Source organism: Gopherus evgoodei, chromosome 3 (assembly GCF_007399415.2).
Source record: "Gopherus evgoodei ecotype Sinaloan lineage chromosome 3, rGopEvg1_v1.p, whole genome shotgun sequence".
In the NCBI taxonomy this organism is placed as follows: Eukaryota; Metazoa; Chordata; order Testudines; family Testudinidae; genus Gopherus; species Gopherus evgoodei.
In genome coordinates, this window is record NC_044324.1 from 151652474 (window position 1) to 151675555 (window position 23082).

General features: G+C 45.3%; 1 protein-coding gene across 10 annotated transcripts in view; it reads right to left on the reverse strand.

Moving 5' to 3' along the window:
* Positions 1-23082, reverse strand: part of AKT3 (AKT serine/threonine kinase 3) — a 283027-nt gene that overhangs the window by 75460 nt on the left and 184485 nt on the right. For 9 of the 10 annotated variants that reach the window (XM_030557009.1, XM_030557016.1, XM_030557017.1 and 6 more), the window contains 2 exons: positions 21925-21990; positions 18661-18729 (listed from right to left, as the gene is read on the reverse strand). The exons of the other annotated variant lie outside the window; for it this stretch is intronic. In XM_030557009.1, the coding sequence (XP_030412869.1) occupies positions 18661-18729; positions 21925-21990 (135 nt within the window). The remainder of the gene's footprint in view (positions 1-18660; positions 18730-21924; positions 21991-23082) is intronic. 10 annotated transcript variants of the gene reach the window in all.

The window sequence follows — 23082 nt, forward strand, 5'->3', positions numbered from 1 at the left end:
TTGAACTAGGAGATCTGGGAATAGATAACGTTTTGGGTTGGGATACTGATAGGTTCAGTAGATCTCGGAATCAAAATTGTCTGGACAACATTGGAACTATGAGGACTAGCTTGTCTGAGTCCTATTTGAGTTTGCAGAGCACCCTGAGAATCAGAAGAGTTAGGGAATAAGCATACAACAGGTCTTCTGATCATGTTATCAGGAACACGTCAACTACAGATCCTGGGCTCATTCTACTTCTCAAGCAAAATCTTGGACACTTCTTGTTATAGTGAGTGATGAAGAGGCCCATCTTCAGATTGCCCCAGTCCATGAAGATGTCCTCCAGTATCTTGTCTTTAATTTCCCACTTCTAATTTGTGAGTAAGTGTCTGCTGGAGTTGTCCACAAAAGTGTTCCGCTGTCTAGGTAAGTGTACTGCCACCGGGGAAGCCAATGTTTCATGCACCAATTCCAGAGCCTGACAGCTTCTTGGCAGAACGGGAGAGATCTGGCTCCATGCTGTTTGTTGATACAAAACTTGGTGGTCATGTTGTCAGACATGATTTGCAGTGACTGCCCTTCTATCACGGCAGGCCTTCCCTACAGCTCTGAACTATAGGAAAGCTATAGGATGTGCATTCTCTTCTCCTTGGGGATCACAAGCCCTGTATCTTTAATTTGTCCAAATGGGTATCCCATCCTAACAAGGATGTGTCTGTGTTCTGTGTGTCCCTGTCATCCAATACCACGAAGGGGACACCTGTGCAGGGATTCATTGGGTTTTTTCCCACCATTTCAGTGAAGATAGAACCTAGGATGGGATTCCACAAGGCATATCCAGGTGATGTTTAGAGGCTGTGTAAACCAGCTTGAAGCAAGCAGTGGAAGTGAACTCTGGCATGCAGTGTAACAAAAATGTAAAAGGCCATGTGACTGAGAAGTGTGGAGATACAACCTTTCATTGGTACATAGGTTTCCCTCCATTGGAGAATTAGGGCGGACAGGTTCTTGAATCTGTCCTGAGGTAGGTAGGTCCGGTTGTGGAGGAGTCTAGGATTGGGCCAATGAATTCAATCCTCTGAACCTGAGTTCATGTTGATTTCTGTTTGTTGACTTTTAGGCCTAAAATCTGACAGACTATGGTGCAGAAGGCTTCAGAGGCCTGCTGAGATTTCCCCCAAATGAACCAATTGTGCACATAAGGATACATGTTGATGTTGCATCTTTCCGGAAAAGCTGCCACTATTGATAGCAACTTAGTAAATACACTTGGTATCATGGAGAGTGCAAAGGACAACACTCAATAATGATAGTGGTCCTGGCCCACTGTAAGCCTTAAGTACTTCTCATTAGGAAGAATGATGGAGATGTGAAAGGATACATCCCAAAGGTCGAGAGAAGCAAACCAGTCTCCTGAGTCCGGAGTCAGGCTCGCTGATGCGAGGGTGACCACCCTGAACTTCAACTTATGAATGTGTTGAGGATTTAAGCATCAAAGATGGATCCCTTTTTCTTTGGAATAAGGGGATAGTTGCTGTAAAAGCCTTTCCCCCTGCACTGTGTAGTCTATCACTCAAAGAGAGAGGAGCATGAGGATCTCTTGATGTAAAAGATTCTCTTAAGAAAAGTCCATTCAAAGGGATGGGGAAAGGGAGTTGGGTGTAGTCACTATCTTAATCTGGTGGGGTACCCATATGTTGGTGTCTCCATGGCCCTTTGGTTGGTAGTTATAAGTGACCACGGGTGCCTGAAGTGAGCTAAACGATTTCTGAAAGGAAGGACTGAAACATCAGGAGTCACACACGAGACACATCTTGATCACCCCATCGAGTATTTCTAGGACTCTGAGGTTTGGTTGGTGTCAGAGGAAGCAGTGGGTGGTTTCCTCCTGTGGAAGCACTGATGTTTCCTGGGTGGTCCCAATGTCCTTTGGTGACAGAAAGATGGCACAACTGTCTCTGTGAAGTATAAGGCTGTTTGATACATCTTTTCTTAGGAGCTGGTGTGTACACTCTGACGGAACGTGAGGTGGCTTGTGAGTCCTCCAACATATGGAGTGCTCCATCCATCTTGGAATTGAATAATTCAACCCCTTGAAAGAACAGATACTACACTTTTGTTTGGACTTCTCTGGAGAACCTCAGTCCCAAAAGCCAAGATGACAGTTGCATAATGACTGCCATTGCCACAGATGTAACAGCCTATCCACCACATCAACTGCTGTTTGCAGACTTGTCCTGGATACTAGCTGGACCTCGTTGACTAGCAATATAAGTTCCTCAGGACTCTCATTTGGCAGGTTACTACAAAGGCAAACAGTCTCTAACATATGTGGAACTCATACCTGGCCAATATGGCCTGGTAATTGGACACATGGAACTGTAGGCTTGCCAAGGGGTAAAGCTTTTCAAACACATAAATCAGTCTCTCTGGCTCTTTCTCCTTTGGTGTGGGCCTCAATTGTTTTACCATTTCATTTGCCACTGTAACTACAAGGGAGGATGGCAGAAGATGTATGTAAAAGAATTCCACACTTTGGAGGCACATGGTATTTACAATATGCCATACAAAAGATAGGGGATGCTGAAACAGATATCTGCCACAGAGTTTTGGCAGGGTCCATAATAACCTTGTTGACAGGGAGCGGGGTATTTTTACCACTGAGACGCCTAGAGTATGTTCACTAACTTATGTGTCTGTTTCTGTACTTCATCAATAGGGAATTGGAGGGCCCCAGCCATCCTTTGTAATAGGTCTTGGAAACCCTTGCAATCATCCAACTCTGGGGTCATTTGTGGCATTATAGCATCATCAGGGATAGGAAGGATGGCGTCACCCAGACTGGAAGGTTCCCCTCTAGGCCTGTTCTTTCATTTCTTCCTCTTCTACCTGTGATTGGAGCAGAGCCAGGAGGGGTGGTTGGGAGGTCTGTAGAGCCAATACTGTGGGTGAAATAACCTTCTGGCAATGCTGTTTGTTCCCTCTGGCTAAAGTTGCTCTGAGCAAACCAGGATCCCCAGAAGGACCATGGGGCATTGGCAGGTAGCAGCCTGGAGACCAGAGAGTAGGGAACCATGGGTCATGGTTTTGAGGCTCCCCACAGCTCTCTTGCGAAGTGTGCTGGACTCTCTATAGAATGTTGAGTAAAGATACTATCGGTATGGATCTTTCTCACTCTCCAACTCTAAAAGATGCTGAGAATAATGCAAAACTGAAATCCAGGGGCCAAGCTGTAGTCCTTGATGTATTAAGGACTGACAGTGCCACACCTGTGCATAGAGTGGGTGCCCCAGCATTGCTAAAGTTGACACCAAGGAAGACGGCAATTTCAGATGTATCTGCAGATCTATGGTGCCATAAGAAGAGGTAGAGAGAACAGATGGGCTGGCACCAGATTTTCTTGGGGTGGCATGACAATGTCTGACATGGTCAAAGAGGGAACCTTAGTGTGCAACCCCAGCTGACCTGGCTCCAGTGCCAGGAGAATTGGGCATTGGGGCCACAGAAACAGATGGCACCGGGGTTAGGCAGAGGTCTTTCCCAAGGGAGTGGAATTTGATGCCAGGCACTTCGATGCCATTGGGTTGGAACTGGCATGAGAGAGTGAAATTCAGTGGGAACCATTCTAAGCCACGCAGTATTAGAGGATTTTTGGTGCCATAGGGAGGTATTCCTCTTAAAGGAAGCCTAGGTAAGTGACCTTCCTATGGGGGTCCTGGTCCCTTGCAGTCTATCCAATGCCGTCTTCATATTTGTGGTCTGGGCCGCCACCACCAGGGCTCTTTAAAGCAGAGACCCTACACTTGCTCTCTTGGGCTCCAAAGGTCTCTGTGTGTGGGGGGGGGGAAGGGGTGTCTAGCAAGCCCAGTTGAGAAGTGGGTCTCATGGACTCAGTCATCAGGAAGACTTGAAGGCAAGCCTGTCTCTCGCTGTCCTTCCTGGCACAAGATCTGAAGGACTTACAAACTGCATATTTACTGGGAATGTGCGAATCTCTAGCATGAGGGGCAATGCTTGAATCCAGGAGAACCGGATGACACCACACTGGCAACAAGTAAAATTCCAAGACACTGACGATTACAACAGTCAGATAACTATTTCAATATCTACTGACTGACTAAACTATAAAATAATTAAAGCTAAGAACTAGTATAGAAAGTCTGGCAGTCTCTCAGACAGTCAGGGCTCTGTCTCCAAACTTTTAGGCAGACACACTGAATGGCTGTGTAATGGGGCAGCTGCCCCATACAGGCAGAAGAAGCATTAAAGCAGTCTTGAGGAGGTTGTGCAGAACCCAGCCTATTAGAAGAGGGCGTAATGAGCCAGCCAACAGGGGGAAGGCTTAGTAGCGCAGCCAGTCAGAGCCAGGCTGGCCCATATAAAAAGGGCTGCTGAGCAGAAGCAGGGACAGTCTCTCTCTAGAGGCCAAGAGAGGAGGACTGGCTGCCCTGTAGGACGGTTGAGACAGCTTCACAGACAGAGCAAGGCTTGGCAGCAGCAGGGGAGCAAGAGGGAGCTCCCAGTCTGACGTCTGCCAGACTGAAGCCCTGATACCAGGGCGAAAAAGGTGCTAGGGCTGCAAGGAAGTTGCCCAGGGAAATAGATGATGGAGCAGGAGGCAATACAATACGTGGCTGTCAGCTATAGGGTCCCTGGGCCAGGACCTGAAGTAGCCCAGATCCCCCCTTCCATCCCTCCCGCTTGCCACCAAAGGGGTGGACTGCAGTTTGCCACTGAGATGAGTGGCTAGACTAGAGATTGCAGTTTGCCACTGAGGCAAATGGCTGGACTGAGGGTTGTTGGGTCCACCAGAAGGGGGTAGAGAACTGGGTGGGACACAGAGGGAGGGCTGTGTCCAGAAGAGGATGCTGCGATCCGGAGAGCAACGTGGGTCCTAGAAGTGTAGGCGAGAGTGACGAAATAAGAGCTAATTCCCAGGATGGCCAGCAGGAGGCACCACAGTGGTGAGTCCTGCCCCATTACATGCAGACAGTGCACTTCACCCTTATATGCCCTCAGCACAGCTCACAAGAGCTATGGGTCACATATGCACCATCAGTACAATGTGCATATGGCTAATCACTGAAAAAAGAATGTGCAATTATTTGATAATTATTTTAATTTTTATGATCTCTGAAGCTATATTCTGCACCTCAGGAAACACGTAACTTTTGTTTTAGATTGTAAGTAATCTGAGGCAGGGACTGTCATTTACAACATGTAGAGATGGTTGAAAATGGGATAAAACCCAGGGCTTACAAATAAAAGCAACTGTATACAGTTTTTTTTTCCCCTAGTTAAGTTGTAATTCCTCTCAATTAAGTCTTGCCTAGAAACAGTAATATCACCTGCTCTGATATAGCAAACCACATGGTTCTTCCTTATCTGCTGAATCAAAATAAGAGCTATGACAAAAGAGAAAAAATGCAAAATATGGCAGAAATACTGTAAGCGTTTCAGTGTTGAGAAAACCATCTGGTTAGTTTTAAAATCAGATTTTACTGAGTTATAAATACATAGGTAACAACCAATTAATAAGTCTTATATTGAAGTCTAAATCTGAAAATATACTAAAACTATAAAAATTGAGAAATTAATAGACATATTCAGAGTATTTTCCAGGAGAAGTTACATAGCATAATCTTTGCATTGCTGCAAATTTCTGAGCTTCTGCCAAATAATAAAAATTAGAGATAGGAAACATCTATTAAATTATATGGTATATTCCCCTGCCAGTAAAAGCTTGTTCCTGCAGTAAAGTTTATAGCATTTTGGGCAGCAGATGATCACCGAGTGCATTCTGCTATACAAGACAATGTATGTAATATGTTGTGATACTGTATCAAACTACAGCCACACCAATTGCTGGTGCCTTTTGGTGGCAGGTGCCCAGTGCATGTGATAGTTCAACAGAGGGGTCTGGTTTCCTGATAAACTGGAATTGGGAGTGGATTAAGCACCTCCTAAAAAAAGTGAGGAATAGGGCTGGGGCTCTGAATGATTGGTACAATGAGGGAAAAAAAACCTTTCCCGCCGCCTTAACCCTTGTACCATGTGATGGTGTTTGGGTACCAGCAACAGTGCTGGGCCCAGGTATAGTAGAGGGTGGAGTTACCGGCAAGCAGCTCTCCACCAGGTAGAAGCAGGGCCGGATTTACATCTTGTGCTCCCAGGCACAGCATCTTTAGCGCCTCCCTGCCTACAGCTGACCTTCATGTTTTCTGTAAAATATGAAACTTTTAACCCACTTTTAACTTTTAGGCACCCCTTGGCACGTGCCTGCTGCGCCTAACTGGAAATCTGACCCTGGGTGAAATTGATTTCAAAGGAAGGATGCCTTCAACTGGACAAGTTTTTTCCAGATCTATTTCCAGGTTTGACACTTATTAAAGTTACAGCCTAGTTAAACCACAGTTAAACCAACAGTCTTGCCTGTCCTCCTTATGTTTCTGGAACAAATGCTATCTCTAACACCTTTATATAATATGTACAATATTTTTTAAAGTTCTGTAAAAAAAAGTTAGATATGTAATCAAAAATAGAAAGACTGAACGATTCCTCATCTGGTATCTAACCCTCTGGTCTAAACCTCTCAATTGCTCCCTCTGGCACCGCTACACCATATTCTTCAGCCTCCCTTACAATAAGTTCTTAGTCATTAGGACAAATTCCTAATTCACATTCAAAATCCTAGTGTTCACTTATGGTTATGGAGTTATGACAGCTACTAATTTGGCAAATATGCATCACAGGAGAATATTCTTAAAATGAGAGAGGAGGGAGAAGCCTGTCCAGCATTCAAGCAGAATATGAGGATATATTTCAAGGAAATAGACCCTAAAGGGCAAGCTGCAGAAACTGATACCCATGGGCTGCACATAAGGCTACGAAAATAGAGAGTTCCATTAGCTCTAGTGGAGCCACTGAAGAAGGAACCAGCAAACCTGCAAAGAGGTCTCATTAAACTCACTGAAACCAACACAGAGTGGATCAGAATTCCATTAGCGCTGAGAAAACCTTCAGGTAAATGGAGGATTTGCATTGTCCCAAAACCACTGAACAGAGCATTGAGAAATCACTACCCATTACCAATGACTGAGGACACACTATTCAATTTATCCATGGCAAATGTGATATCAAGAATGAGTTCTGGCAAGTGGAGCTAGGAACTGCAAAGTATGAATGCCTCTAGGCATCAGTCTGGCCCCAGAGGTCTTCCAGTGTAAACTGAACTAGGCTTTGTTAGACCCCCAAGTGGGGCCCCAGGGCCAGACTACGGGTGCTCCGGCCTCCACCCCCCAACGGATTTTTCCCCCAGCCCTCAGAACTGCCACTGGTCACGTAGCTGCTCTGAAAGCAGAACTTGCAACAGGAAAAGCAGCCTTGTGGTCAGCCAGCCTGAAGAGACACAGTTCCCCTCGCGACGGTTGCTTCCTGGGTAGAGATGTTGGGGCCCGTCTGCCTCCCTTGTATGGGCATATGCCACTCGCGACCCCCCAATTGGCTTATCACAAACTATGACGACAAATTTACTATATATTGCCGGTCCCCTCCCGGGGACGGGCGGAGAGCCCCCGAATTCCTGTCGAAACCGTATCCAGGCCTGATCACCCTGCAGGCTCTCTCGGCTCACGCGTTTCCTGAAGCCTAACCGGTTGCCGGCCGTAATGAAACTTTTGTGGTTTGTATGTGTAAGTATAATTAGCTGTTAAGTATTCTGTACTGGTAGATAAGAGGCAAAGACTGATTCCAGCCGCCCCGAGGCTCCTGCTAGGGGAAACCCGTCGACCAGGAAATCTCGAAAGCAAGGGGGATCAGTTAAGCCTCACAATTTATTTAGGGAAATTAGTTGCTGCACTTATGATTACTAATAGCACCAATATCACTTCTACTAACCCCTGGAATGATTTAGATAACTATTGGGACTTAGAAAAATACCAGGGCCAGCTTTTATTTGTAATTGCAGTATTTGTATTATTTGCTTTGGTAGTGTGTTGTAAGCCCCAGATGTAACTGATCGTGTTCTCCCTTATCATTATCTGTGATTCATTTAATAAACCCTTATTCTCTTAAACACTAAGAGTGATTGCTTGCGTGCTCTCCGTCGCTACCCGTGGGCACTTGACACCCCCCCCAGGGCATCCAGTGATCGAACCTCCGCCCTACCCCAACGCTCATTACCCGGTAGATAACGGGCACCTGGTGGCCATATTGGTGGAGCAAGGGGCGAGAGTAATCAGTAATCAACATGGCGTCACGAACAGGATGCCTTCGGGAGGGTCAGTGCCCGTGGTGTAGTGGGGACCGTGAACAATCTGAGCTCGAGCAATTTCAACACTTACAATTTCACCAAGTGGCCAGCAGACAGTCTGCGAGGCCCACCCTAGATTGGGTTTGTAATATAGAGTCAGGGTCAGGGTCGAAAAGCTATACTACCTCATTAACCCTGCCTGCCGTAGGATGCCTCCTCCACTGCCATCCCACCTTTAAGTGTCAGCCGGCCGATGGTTCCCTGCAACCCCAGTGCACGGGGGTTGCGGAAACTAGTCGGACTGAGACACCATCAGGCATCTGGAAGGAGTGTAGCCGTATCATCAAAAAATCCGGGGCCACCGTTTCTAAACTCATACCCCCGCCCCGGGTACAGCCAGGTGATCCTGCCCACGGGTTGCTAGCCCAGTTACTGCAGGAATTAGAGCAGACCAGGCGGACAAAGAAACTTAGACCAGACGAGTTTAAGTCGGAGGACGTGTCCACGGTCTTGTTCAGTGCACTTAACAAAGCGCTGGACCTCTGTGCGGTCCTTCATGGAAGCACTATGTTTGCTGCTAAACAAGCCGCTGCGAGTGGTACCGACAGTGTAGAAAGTGAGATAAGTGGCAAGGAGCAGGAGGACGGGAGTCAGGCTGGTAAAAGCCCACCCCCCTATGAAGCTCCCCCTTCGATCTACCCTGCTCTCCCCCCTGCTCTTCCCTCAGCCCCACCTGCGCCTGAGCAGGAGAGGCAGATGGAGGCAATGCCCGTTGCTATCACTAAAAATAAGGTGGATTATGAGACAGGTCAGACAGTTACGACTACCGAGTATCGAACTCGCACCAAGGCGGAGATGAAGGAATTTTTGGCAGACACGAGGCGCAGGAAGGGCGAGGCACCCCTAGTGTGGCTGGGTCGTCTGGCCCTGGATCACGGGGCAGAGACGGTAGACAGGGAGGAAGCCGCTGTTCTGGCAAAAACGTCCAATTGGGCGTCGGGGTTCCCAGGTCATCATCTCTTGGGAAATCAGCTATGGCCGATTACCACCCCGGCCGCGGCCGTCTTGACCATGAAAGGCAGTTTTAGGGGACTGTATGTGCCTCCTGGCAGCGTAAATACACCCCATGAGATCATCTGGGCTATTGCCGGAGCGTCCATCGTAACGTGGGATGCACAAGCGGTGCCGTTAAATTTAAGCGACGAACAGGTTCAGACAGGTGTCCCCTTTATTTATGTCACAGACCCCACTGAAATCCCGGTCCACCGGGACGCGGTGGACTTGGCCGTAGAGGGCGCCCCACCGATTGACACAGGGGGACTCCTGCTGTTGCAAAGTTGGGTGGGGCAACCCCTTATTACCTTATATGAGGCCGTGTCCCGGCTCCGAATGCCACCGACCCCGAAGAATCCCATTTCAGCCCTTCCAGCTGGGAACCCTGTTAATAAGGGTCAGCCTAAACACCCTGAACGAACCAAGGCTGAAAGGGCGCTTTTTGGGTTCCTATTACATAAGGGGATCCCCAAGGAGGCACTGCGGAAGATGTCTGATACCCAACAGCAAGATTTGGGAAAACAGTTGGGATGGAAGGATTGGGATGACTATTTGAGGACAAAAAACGAGTAGAGGCCGGGTGCGCCCCGGCCTCCACAGAGACTTGGGATGACCGACCATACCACACCCTGTTAGTAGCTGGTCCCAAACCCCCTTACACCCCTGTATCCTTTCTGTTGGACACCGGAGCTCAAATCTCCGTTATAAAACCCGATGTGCCCCACGTACCCACAAGTTCTACTATGTTTGTCCAGGGTCTTAACAGTATTGAAGAAAAGCCTGTAGTCAGCTTCACTTTAATTCATAAGGGGTACAAGCGAAAGGTAAAGGCTTTGTTGGGAGGAACAAATTTGTTGGGGGTTGGGGATATAAAACGATTGCGATTACAAAAACAGGTCTGTCAGGCCCTGCCTGTCGCCCTGTCACCCGATGACCCCCCCCCCTTGTAGCCCCGAGCTTGTTAATAACAGTTCATGGAAATTTTCCCCTATTCCCACGAAGCCTGAAGGCATCCCCCTCATTAAGCAGCTGCTCGACCAGTTGTTAAAGGAGGGACGGATAGTACAGGCGACCGCGTCCAACTATCTATCTCCCGGCTGGGGAATTCCCAAGCCCGGCAACCCCTCTGAATTTCGATTGGTAATTGATTATAGGCAGGCAAATAGCCGAGTCCGACACCTCCCGTTTGCAGGCCCAGCCACCATTCCAGAAATACGGCAGCAGCTAAGTGATGCCGGTGGGAGGTGGGCCTGCACCCTGGATTTAAAGGATATGTTCTATCAAATTCCTTTGGAGGACAAACCCCAAATCTTAAATTTCGCTTTCCAGGGCGCGCAGTACCAGTGGAAGGTGTGCCCTCAGGGGTTCTGTAATTCCCCAGCCTTGGCAACGGCCACTCTTGCGAAAACCTTAAAAGGGGTAGAAGCCACTGGGGGCACCACCATTTTAGCCTATGTGGACGACATAATTGTAATTGGGCCCAACGAACACATAGTTCAGCACGTAACTAACGCCGTGGTAGCCGAACTAAAGGCCAATGGGTGGCGAATTAATGAGGCAAAAAGCCACCTTGTGCCCTCTCAAAGCTTTTCCTTCTTAGGCCAACATTATGACCCCTACGATTGTGGCCAACCCACCTCGGGGATTCTAGATCCTTGGGTAACAGACCCGCCCGAGAATAAAAAGCAACTACAGAGACTTTTAGGCCTAATTAATTATCACCGACACTTCATCCCAGATAAACACCTCGTGGACCTGGAAACGATCCAGGAACCCCTCTCGTCCAAACGGAAACGGGAAATATGGAGTCCTGAGGCCCAAAAAAGCCTGGAACGAATAGCCACTTGGTTTGCCTCTAACCCACGGCTGGCCCGATATAAAAGGGACTCACCTTTCACCATCACCCTTTTCTTTACACAACATCACTATGGGTACTCAGTATCACAGGACGGGCAACCGGTCTATAACTGGGCCCGACGGCTCAAGGGCCCTCAGTATCGATACGGGCCCATAGGACTCATGTTACTAGCCGCAGGTGAGGCACGCATTTGGGCCCCGCTATCTAGTAAGGGAACCCTGATTGGCCCTGAGGTACACCTCATTCCTTGGCTCACGCGGTTGCCCCCTCCCAGTTTTCATGGAACCAGCCTAACGTGGCAACAGCTGTGTTATGTGGGGGAGATCACGTGGCGGGAATGGACGCTCAAATCGCTGCCAAACGATGTCCGATTCCCAATAGCCTCGGAGCCCCTGTGTATAGAAACAAAATATGACCCCTGGATTGTATCTGATGGGGGCACTTCCCCGACCCCCCGGGCAGGTGTCCTCTGTGCTAAATGCGACCACTTCCAGGTTGACCTCCTTCCCCCGGGTTCATCGGCCCAGCATAGCGAAGTTCATGGGGTCCTTCTCGCTGCCCAGCACGTTACCCAGGCCCATTCCATTTCTGCTCAGGTCGTGTTGGGTATAGACTCACAATTTTGTCTCAGCATCCTCACGGGAGAGGCTAACCCCACAGCATTTACGCCCCTGTGGGAGACTATTTTTGACCTCGTACGTAAGTTCCCATGGCCCTGGTTTGTAACCCATTGCCCGTCACATCGTCCTGACTCTAACCCCCTCCACTCCGAATTGGATCACAGAATGAGGGAAATTCAGGCACCACCCCAAGTGTGCCTGGGGCAGCAGCCCCAGTTTAACACCGACCCATTCCTCCAATGGCTTCATGAGGATTGGGGGCATTTGCCTAGCGGCCGCCTATACAATCAGTTAGCCCTAGGTGCTCAGGGAAAGCCTGAGGTACGGCGGCAGGACTGCGAAAGAGTCGTGCAGGCCTGCCTTAAGTGTGCACAAATCAAGTCCCAAAACCGCCCGCGCTACGAGCGGTGGGCGTACGCTGCAGAGTACTTCCCTCCTGGCGCGGTGTGGCAAATAGATTTAATGGGACCCCTACCCGGAGCCCGTCACCACCCTAAGGCTCTGGTAGTGGTAGATTTGGGCTCCCGTCAAACTCACTGCATTCCCCTGAATACCACCACGGCTGCGGCCGTGGCTGGGGCGCTGCAACAGGTAGCTGCAGCATGGGGTGTGCCCTCCGAGGTTCAAGCAGATGGAGGACCCCCGTTTACCAGCAAACGTTTCGAAGCATTAGTGCTGGGATGGGGGGCTTCCCTCCATATTCACTTGAAGTATCACCCCGAAAGTAACGGTGTTGTAGAGCGGAAAATCGGGGTTCTGAAAACCATGATACGTTCAGTTAATCCCAACGATGACTATAAGGGCTGGAGTGCGCTATTACCCCAGGTTCTTATCTCCCTCAATGCAAACTATTCTCGTTGGCCGGAGATCAGCCCCAGACCTAGAGGTCCCTGGACTCCCGTATATCACCCTGACCAACTAGTCTGGGTGGCTGAGCCACAGGCCTCAGGTCGCCGGGAACCCTACGCCGCACAAATTGTAAGTGCAGGTAAATATCCCAATACCTATACGGTTGTGGATGCCCAGGGCACCCACACCTTGGTCCACCACAACTGGATAAGCAAACGTTCTGAGTCAGGAGCGAACTAACGGGGGCCAATAAGGCCGCCTTCTGTTCTGTCTTACAGTTTGCCATAGCGGCAGGAAGCCAGAACGAGGACCGGAGGGGCCCACCTCTGCTGAACCTGAGACGGTATCCTGTGGGCGAAAATGCCCATCAGCTTCTGTTTGCAGCCTATTGGATCCAGGAAGCCCTGGGAGGAAACATCGACTTATCTTCGCTGACCTCTGATAATTGCCTTGCATGTTATAACAAGCTGTCTGTAAATAGGCCTTTGTTTGATTTATTACCGTTAGTGTTTAACTTTAGTAGTATTAATGGTCCCCTTAATTGCTCTTCCCCCTCAGCTCAGTGGCTCCCTACCGCGCAGTGGATAGGTTGCACAAATGACCTTTTTAACCCCATTTCCCCTCTTGTTTTCCCTATTTTTAATAGAACTAGAGCACGCTGCAGGGACCCACTCCCCTTGTCACCTGCACAGAGACCCATGGCGTCCCATTGTTGGGCATTTTACGGCAGGGAGGGACATAAAAACCGGTCAGACTCACCTCATTGGGTCGGCACGTATCCGAATTGTTCCCAAACCCTTGTCTATGGCAACGTGTCTTACGGTGACGTTGTTATGGATCGGGACACCCCCTTGCCAATAATCAATGAAACTGTCGTGGAAATAGATGTCTGGGCCCCACCCTTTAGCACCTTTTTTAACCCTCTTAAGCACACCTATTTTTATTCTAATTGGGTTTTAAACAGATTACGACCCGGTCATTTTTGGCTATGTGGCGAGGTTGCCTTTGCGGCACTCCCCCCCAATCCCAAAGGCATATGTACCATTGGCTCTATCCTGATAAAAGGGGGCGGTGTTTATGTTAAAACCTGGCAGCCCAGTTCAGCCGGGAGGGTTCGACGTTCTTGGGGATGGTGGGAGAGGGCGAAGGGGGCGTTGTCCTCTATGGTTTCTTCAGCAGTCTCGTTTAACCCCGTGGGGTACATGTTATTGCGTGAGCAAGTATTATTCCAATCACTGGCTATTGAAACGCTAGCTAATACTACTGCAAAAGGCTTTAGTTTAGTTAATCAGCGGCTAGGTGAATTAGCAGATTATTCTTTTCAGAATCGCTTAATGATACAATTTTTGTTACAATCACGGGATTTTTGTAAAACCCTTGTATCTATGTATCCCCAGTTTAAAGATAAGTGCTGTATCTCTCTTTCTTCTATTTCTGGAAACTTAACTGAAGTAATTGATGATCTTAAGGCCTTAGGAACCGCTGTGCGTGAGTCCAGAGAGACCTTCCGCTTCTGGTCATGGCTGGAGTGGTTGGGGCTTGGAGCCTATAAGGCTTATTTTCAATCCCTTTTTGTGTCGCTTGTGGTGGGCCTCTGCCTCCTCTGCCTTGGGTGTGCTTTTGTTAAGGCCTGTGTTCGGCGGATGGTGGGAAGTGCCCTTATTGCCTCGGCTACTGAGAAACGTCCGCTCGTAGGGGTGGATGCTGACTCAGACACTGAGGTTTAGGTACGTGGGGTGTTGTCGGCCGGAGCATGGGGGCATGTTAGACCCCCAAGTGGGGCCCCAGGGCCAGACTACGGGTGCTCCGGCCTCCACCCCCCAACGGATTTTTCCCCCAGCCCTCAGAACTGCCACTGGTCACGTAGCTGCTCTGAAAGCAGAACTTGCAACAGGAAAAGCAGCCTTGTGGTCAGCCAGCCTGAAGAGACACAGTTCCCCTCGCGACGGTTGCTTCCTGGGTAGAGATGTTGGGGCCCGTCTGCCTCCCTTGTATGGGCATATGCCACTCGCGACCCCCCAATTGGCTTATCACAAACTATGACGACAAATTTACTATATATTGCCGGTCCCCTCCCGGGGACGGGCGGAGAGCCCCCGAATTCCTGTCGAAACCGTATCCAGGCCTGATCACCCTGCAGGCTCTCTCGGCTCACGCGTTTCCTGAAGCCTAACCGGTTGCCGGCCGTAATGAAACTTTTGTGGTTTGTATGTGTAAGTATAATTAGCTGTTAAGTATTCTGTACTGGTAGATAAGAGGCAAAGACTGATTCCAGCCGCCCCGAGGCTCCTGCTAGGGGAAACCCGTCGACCAGGAAATCTCGAAAGCAAGGGGGATCAGTTAAGCCTCACAATTTATTTAGGGAAATTAGTTGCTGCACTTATGATTACTAATAGCACCAATATCACTTCTACTAACCCCTGGAATGATTTAGATAACTATTGGGACTTAGAAAAATACCAGGGCCAGCTTTTATTTGTAATTGCAGTATTTGTATTATTTGCTTTGGTAGTGTGTTGTAAGCCCCAGATGTAACTGATCGTGTTCTCCCTTATCATTATCTGTGATTCATTTAATAAACCCTTATTCTCTTAAACACTAAGAGTGATTGCTTGCGTGCTCTCCGTCGCTACCCGTGGGCACTTGACACCCCCCCCAGGGCATCCAGTGATCGAACCTCCGCCCTACCCCAACGCTCATTACCCGGTAGATAACGGGCACCTGGTGGCCATATTGGTGGAGCAAGGGGCGAGAGTAATCAGTAATCAACAGGCTTCATCCAACAGACTGACAAGCATAAATACTGTAGCTAACTACATTCTTATTGTAGGAGAAGAACATGAGTAAAAAGAGGTAATCCAGGACCGTAATACTAAGCTGCAGTAACTCATAAACTAGTGCCATGAGTGGAACATTGGGTTGAATGCACACAAGCTGAAGATGAGGAGAACTGAAGTCCCCTATGTCAGACATCTGTTGACCTCTGAGGGACTCCAGCCAGTCTCCAAGAAACTGACAAACATTAAGGAAATGCACTGGCCAAAGGAAGTGAAGGGAGTCCAGCAATTTATATTAATGGCCAACTGTCTACACAGATTCAGTGCACACCGATAAGAAGTCTGTGAGCCCTTGAGATAGTTTAACACACAATTATGCAGTGTGGGAATGGTGAGAGACTCATGAAGCAGCATTTGAAAAAGAGTAAAGAAAATCATAAGCAAGGCACCAGTCCTGAAATACTACAGCCCTGCAGAGCAGCTACAGCTTCAGTGTGATGTCTCAGCAGGAGACCTAAGAGCAACAAAGTCAGCAGCCCACAGAATTTGCTATTAGAGCCCTGACAGACACAGAAAGAGGGTATGCAACCGAGAGAAAAGGATCCATAGGCTGTGGTATGTGGAATGGAATGCCAACAGTCAGGGGTGAAAGTAACTTAAAGGACTTACTGCTACGCCAGAGTCCTGAGTGGGGCGTGGCCTCAACCAGAAGAGGCAGGGCCTTTAAATCACCCTAGAGCTACCAGCTGCAGAGAAGGCTGGGAGCCCCGGGTTGAATTAAAGGGCCCAGGGCTCCAGCTGCTGTGGAGCTCTGGGCCCTTTAAATCATCGCAGGAGCCCTGCCACCGCTACCCCGGGGCGGCAGGGCTTGGGCTAGGGCTGGGGTAGAGGCGGCAGGGCTCTGGTGGTGATTTAAAGGGCCCAGGGCTCCAGCTGCTGCAGGGAGCCCGGGCCCTTTAAATTGCCTCCGAAGCCCTGCCACTGCTGGGGTAGTGGTAGAAGGGCTCTGGTCGCTGCGGGGAGCCCGGGGCCCTTTAAAGCGCCACCGGCACTCCAGCAGCAGGGCTTGGGCGGCACTTTAAAGGCCTAGGGCTCCCCGTAGGGGCCGGAGCTCCAGGACCTTTAAATTCCTGCCTGAGCCCAGCTGCCAGAACTACGGTGGTGATTTAAAGGGCCTGGGGCTTCCCACAGTGGCTGGAACACTGGGCCCTTTAAATCACCATTGGAGAAGCCAGCCCTGTCTGGCAAAGCATACCAGCAAGAGCTTACTTTCACCTCTGCCAACAATTCACCTTTGGGCATAACATAGTTGTGCACTCTCATCAGAAGCTATGAAGTCATTGCTGAGAGCACCCAAGTGACAACAACACATTATGCATCAAGCTGCTGGAGTCTATTAAGTATTGTACAAGAAAATCACTACTGGCAGCGGATATGCTGAGTGAGGCATACCTTCCAGAGCACAACACTGATGGTTTTGTGGAACAGGAGATAGAGTCTATTAATATGCTACAATACCTTCACGTTTCAGATGGGAGGACCCAGGCAAACCAACAAAATACTGAATAGGGCGGAGTGCTACAGGAACTAAAACAGTTCATACTCCAAGGCTGGCCAGATGCCAAAGAGCAAGTACCACAGGTGAGGGTTGAACTGTGTGTGCAAGACACTTTTTTTTTTTAAAGGAAATTGAGCAATAATCCCAGCAAATTTAAGAGCAAACATCATGAGACTGATACATGCTTCACACCTGAAAAAGGAAGCATAGTTAAGATGAGCCAGGAAGTGTATCTACTATTCAGGAATTAATGCCCAGTGCAGAGCAGAGCGTACACAGAACACTGCAAGTTGCACAACAAATAAAGTAATCAACAGAAAGCGACTACAGCCTCACAAAATCCCAGCTCAATCCTGGGAAAAAGTTAGTTCCTGTTATTAAAAGTTACGTTGTCAAAGTAGGTTAGTACTCCAATTTCTGGGAGGTGGACTACCTGGAAAAAACTCAGGCCAGAAGTGTCATCAGAAAATTAAAGACATATTTTACAAGGTATGGCAAACCTGACCTATGCTCAGACAATGGCCCACAATACATGAAAAAAAAAAAAAACAAAAAAAAAAAACCTCAACGCCAAGTTGGCAGTCAAAGCCAAGATACTGATGCCAAACGCAAGACAGACAGGAAGGGATCATTCTACCTATCAACATCGGAGTATCATAATAAACCCTCCCAGGGATTAGAGAGTAGCCCAGGACAGAGGCTGATGAGTTAGAGAATCAAGACACTGCTTCTGAGGAAGGACTGTTTGCTGCAGCCCAGCAGAGGAACAAAGGACAGTACACTGAAACAGTTTAGAGAATGCCAAGCTAAGTGGGCATCCCACTACAACAAAGGAGCCAAGGATCTGAGGCCACTACACAGAGGTGAGCAAGTCTACAGTCCAACCTTCAAACAGCCACACAAAACAATGGCACAAGGTAACAGTTCAAGCTGCAATGGAACACAGGTCAAATAAGGTAGGTACAGATTCAGAACAGTGGCAAAGACAAAACTGAAGACAACTGCGGCGTAGTGGTGGACCCGAAGGCAAGGATCAGGAAGACACAAGAAGAACCTCAGCTATCCTGGCCTGACACAGGAGAGTTGGAAGAAATGAGGTATATGAGCAATACAGAGGACCAACAGGACACCAACCAACAGAATAAAGGCAGCAACAGGATGTTTGCAAATGCCCCACCAAACAGTGATAACACAAACAAGAAGTAGGAGACTGGTTCAAAGACCAGCACAACTGAAGAATTATGAGGCCTAACAGGCAGCAGGGAGATGGCTGTAAAGGCCATATCCCTAGGAGTGAGTTATGTACTAGTAACCTCTGGCCCCAGCAATTCGAACGCTTGTACAAAAGACACAACTACAGTTGTTAAAAGGAAAGATGTAGCAACCTACATGTAACTTGGAGGGAGGAGTACAGGCTGCAGGAGGGAAGAGACTCTAGTAGGCCGTAGTCATGCACACGGCTAGCCTGATAGCTATAAAGCTAAAAACTTATTTCTTTGTCATGCACTGAAACTTTAAAATATGACAAACTAGATTTTCAAAAATCAAAGCACACTTTTGAAAATCTGGCCCTAAACTTTTTATAGGTAGTTTCCTATTTTAAGAAAATTCCATCAAACACAAATAAAAAATTCAGGACAAAGTACATCTTTAAAAATACTACCTAATGGCAATAATACCAATGTAAATGCAATTTTTTTTCTTTGACTCACCTCTCCCCCATTAACATACTCCATCACAAAACACAAACGATCCTTTGTCTGGAAGGAATATTTCAAAGACTTAAAGAGAAGAAAAAACAAAACACAAAAAATTATCTTCACATATTAACCTGATTTCTAGTAATTAGAATTGTAACGAAAATTTAATTGTATCTTGTTAAATAGACAAATCTGATTGCTTGAATGTATCCTCACTGTTTCCTACTTCTCTTTCTGAAGCACTCTACTATGAAAACCATTGACAAGAAAAGTCTACACATTTTGCTCACTCAGCACAGTGTACATTAAGATAATTATTTTTTACTATGTTGCCATTAAAAATAAGCATAGTTTTCTACTGGCATTTCTAATCCTACTAGGAAATGAAATGTCTTCCTCGCTTCCAAATGTGTGGTATTAGCCACACATCTTCCACCACCACATTCTCCTCATTCTAATATCACCCCAAACCCACTTTTTCTATGGCACCCATAAGAAGAAAGATTTTAATATTGTGGGAGGAGGGGAGCAAGGAGGAACCTTCAATGGGATCCCTATGTCTGTCTGTCTTATCTTCAAAGCAGATACTGCCTTTATTTTAATGTACTGTACAATGCTGAGCATCTTTTCAGTGCCAAATTAGTAATACAGAAAATAAGATAACTTTTAAAAATTAACATTTATTATTCTTGACTTCCCAAGGTTTGAATGGTTCATGATAGGCCAAAGTCATTCCTGGTGTAAATCTACTGACTATAAATCCATTACAGATATGCATTTGGCCCAATTATTTGAAATGCAGTGTAGCAAGATTCAATGTAATTATGAAAGGATAGATCATGACTTAACAACGTACCTAGAATAAGTAGAGCTGCACGTTGTTGTGCTGTCCCTAGAGTAGCCCAGGAGGGAGACTGTGGCTAAGGGAGTCAACTGCCCTGCTGTTCTCCCGGCTGCTCTGGGAAGGGAGAAAACTGTGCTGGATCTATACCTGGTACAGCATATAGCTCCCAGACATACCAGCTATGTGACCAGTGGTTTGAGGAGCAAGGCCAAGGCTTTGCCCACTCCCCACCCCATGTACCCATATGCGTCATATACTCCTTTGTGCTACTAGGCAAGCTGAGCACAATTTGGCCCAAAATGTCTACTTGGTCTGCCAAGTGTAGCTATAATGTCAGCCTCAGCCTCCATAAAATAGCTTTTAAAACAGCAAAATGAACAAGTCATCACAATAGGACATTATGCTATATACAGAGTTTATGATGAAATTGAATATCTGAATTATATATACCACTTTGAAGGAGAAAATTAGTACTTTTTAAAGGGGGAAATTAAGAAATTATATCAACGTATGTAGCAGAGGTACTATCTATTCCCTGAAGAACAAAGTTAATTTCAGCTCATCTTCCTCCTTCCTATTTATCTTTACTTAAAAGAAGCTGGTCACAAATTTTTTGACTAAATTTTTTAATTGGAAACTGCCGTTTCATCAAAACCAAACTTTTTCGTTTTGACAAAGTTCCTGTTTCAATTTAAAAATAAACAAATTAAAAAAAAACCCTGAAATTGTTAGTGCCCCATTCTCTGCATTTTCAAATCTGAAGTTCAATTTTTCATTGTGAAATCACTTCATTTCATAATGTAATGTATAGTAAAAATAGTTTACAAATTAAAAAGGTCACAATCAAAATGAAACATCTTGAAATTAATTAAACAAAATGTTTTCACTGAACCGATCCAATATTTCTTTCAGATATTTGGTTCACAAAAATTTTCAGGATTGACCTGTCATCTCAGTTGGAACTAGGAAAACTTTTTGAAATCTCAAAAATTTCTGCTGAAAGGGAAAACCACTTCCTGACCAGCTTGAGAAGAACTATAAGAGGGTCTGGCTTGGGAAACTCCAGGAAGACCTCATCTATATGAAGGCAGAGTTCAAGAACCAGAGTTACAGGTTTGACTTGAAGCCGAAGATGAGGAGTTTTCTATTTACTTTCTGTTTAATACCAAATAATCATTTTGTTAATTTATTTAATCTTTCTTGTTACAAATACTAACATTTTAGGAAATAACCTTCCAGACATGAAGTGTAGGTTTCTTTTATCTTGAGTGAATGAACAAATTTACAACTGGTAAATGATCATATCTCTAATATTTGTTCAGCACCATAAACATGGAAGGCACTTTAAGAGATGATGAATCTACTGTCACATGTTCTAGATTCTGAAATGGGCTATGGTAGACATATTCTTGCCTATCTTGATACTCTGAAATTTAAGAAACTTCTGAAGTTCTCATATCTCCTGATATACTTTTAGAATAATGTTTTAATATATCTAGTTTAATATAAATCCAAAAAACCTTTATCATCTATATATCCATTGCTGTCTAAATGGTTGTTTATAAATCAGTGTATATATAGTTTATCGTGCTCATATTATAATTAGCCTTATTTTAAAAAATAAGAAATAAAAATCTGTAATAGTCTCCAGATTAAAGTTACAACCCACTAAGCATTGTTTTTGTTAAACATAGTAGAAGATCAGAATAAAATTATTTGTTTTTCTTAATTTTCTGAAAATGTGACATCAATATATTTTTGGGTAAATTGAGAGTGAGGAGGGATTTAACTTAGTTTTATATTGGGAAACTGGTTTTCTTAACTGTAGACTAACCTTAATTTGCAGTGAACCTCAAATGGATTTAATCTGTCATTCTATTTCCTTTATTTTGTTAATACATAATAAAAACGATGAATACATATTATTGTCCATATTACATATTTTAAAACATTTAATCAGCACACAGCACACAAAAATACTGAACTATTGTTATTATACTTTAGTTTGCCAGACACAAACATGCGTTTCAGTATCTTGCCTTCAATTTCTAATCATTTAAAATCCACTTTTTTCTAATCAGTCTCTTGACAGCGTGTAAAAAATTCTACAACTTAACAATTTTTATTTTAATGAATAAAAGAATCCACAAAAAAAAGCAACATTTTAATTTTACAACTAACTTTTTTTGCTTTCATATAATTTAAGCTCTATTAAACTATTAGATCCTTTAGTATTTCTAAACCGCAAACCTTAAATGCATTTTCCAAACTCTTATAGTTTACCATAAACTCAAGATATTTGCCACCCTAATTCACATGAGTTATATAAAGTTTTAAAATGTATTTATTTACAATTTTTTTCTAATAACGGTATATCCCTCAGGTTAAAAATTACTCGTTTAAAAAAATTATTCTGTATTCCCAATACTTACCGTTAAAAAAGGGTGTCTAGTGTTTTTTAATACTCTGCTTTCTGTAAGAGTGTGAGCCACTTCATCCTGAATAATAAAGGGTTCAACATGAATTGAGAGATGAAAATTATATTTAATTTATAAGTCTAATTTCACTACTTCAGGAAAGACAAAGATACAAAATCTTAAAATGAGATAGCACATTCAGTTTTAATAACTGCTATTTCTTTTCAAAAAATTCTATCATTCATATATATTCTAAAAATACAGGGAGAAAATTAAGCATAGCTCCTAATGTGGAAAAAGATGAATTAACACACCCTGTATTTGAGTCTCTATTTTTTCTAATGCTAATGGAGGAACTATTATACCACTTTCTGTATAAGAGGAAATTATGAAGGAATTGATGGTTTAAAAATACAGACAACTTATGGTCCTACATAGCAGTTGTGATGTGAAGCATCTAGTATTACACGTGTAACAGTCTACAACTTTGTATTAATCAGCAACAATTTATTTTTGTATCAAATGCAAATGGCTAAAATTTGAGAGGCAACTACATATATCACATCCAAATGAATCTTAATATGAAAGAAACTAACATTTTCAGAGGCTCTCAAATTTTTTACAATTAACTCATAATTAGAGTAGCAATGAATCTCTAAATAATAATTCAGTGTTTCAAAATAATTTAACTCAATAACATCAAAAACGTGAGTCTGATTTGCAGTTCACAAAGAAAATTCATTAGAATAACCCCTTTATCTGCATTATCTTAAAAAGGGTAGGAGGGTCAGCAACTTAGTGTGTGGGTTGCCTAGCAACTGCCGAATATCATAGTGAATGAAAGATTAGTTTGGTGTGAATCAGAAGTATCAGCAACAACAATAAGCAAATGCATTTGTTCAAAGTATACTTTTAAAATAATGATAGAAATAATGAAAATGTAATACTATTGCACGGTACATATTAATTAATCTAAACGATGAAGAAAAGATACCCTTAAGATACAAATTAACCAAAGATGCCAGGAGTTATGAATTATACTGAAAAGAAGACTGTCAAACTAAAAAGAATCAGAGGGGTAGCCGTGTTAGTCTGGATCTGTAAAAGCAGCAAAGAATCCTGTGGCACCTTATAGACTAACAGACGTTTTGGAGCATGAGCTTTCGTGGGTGA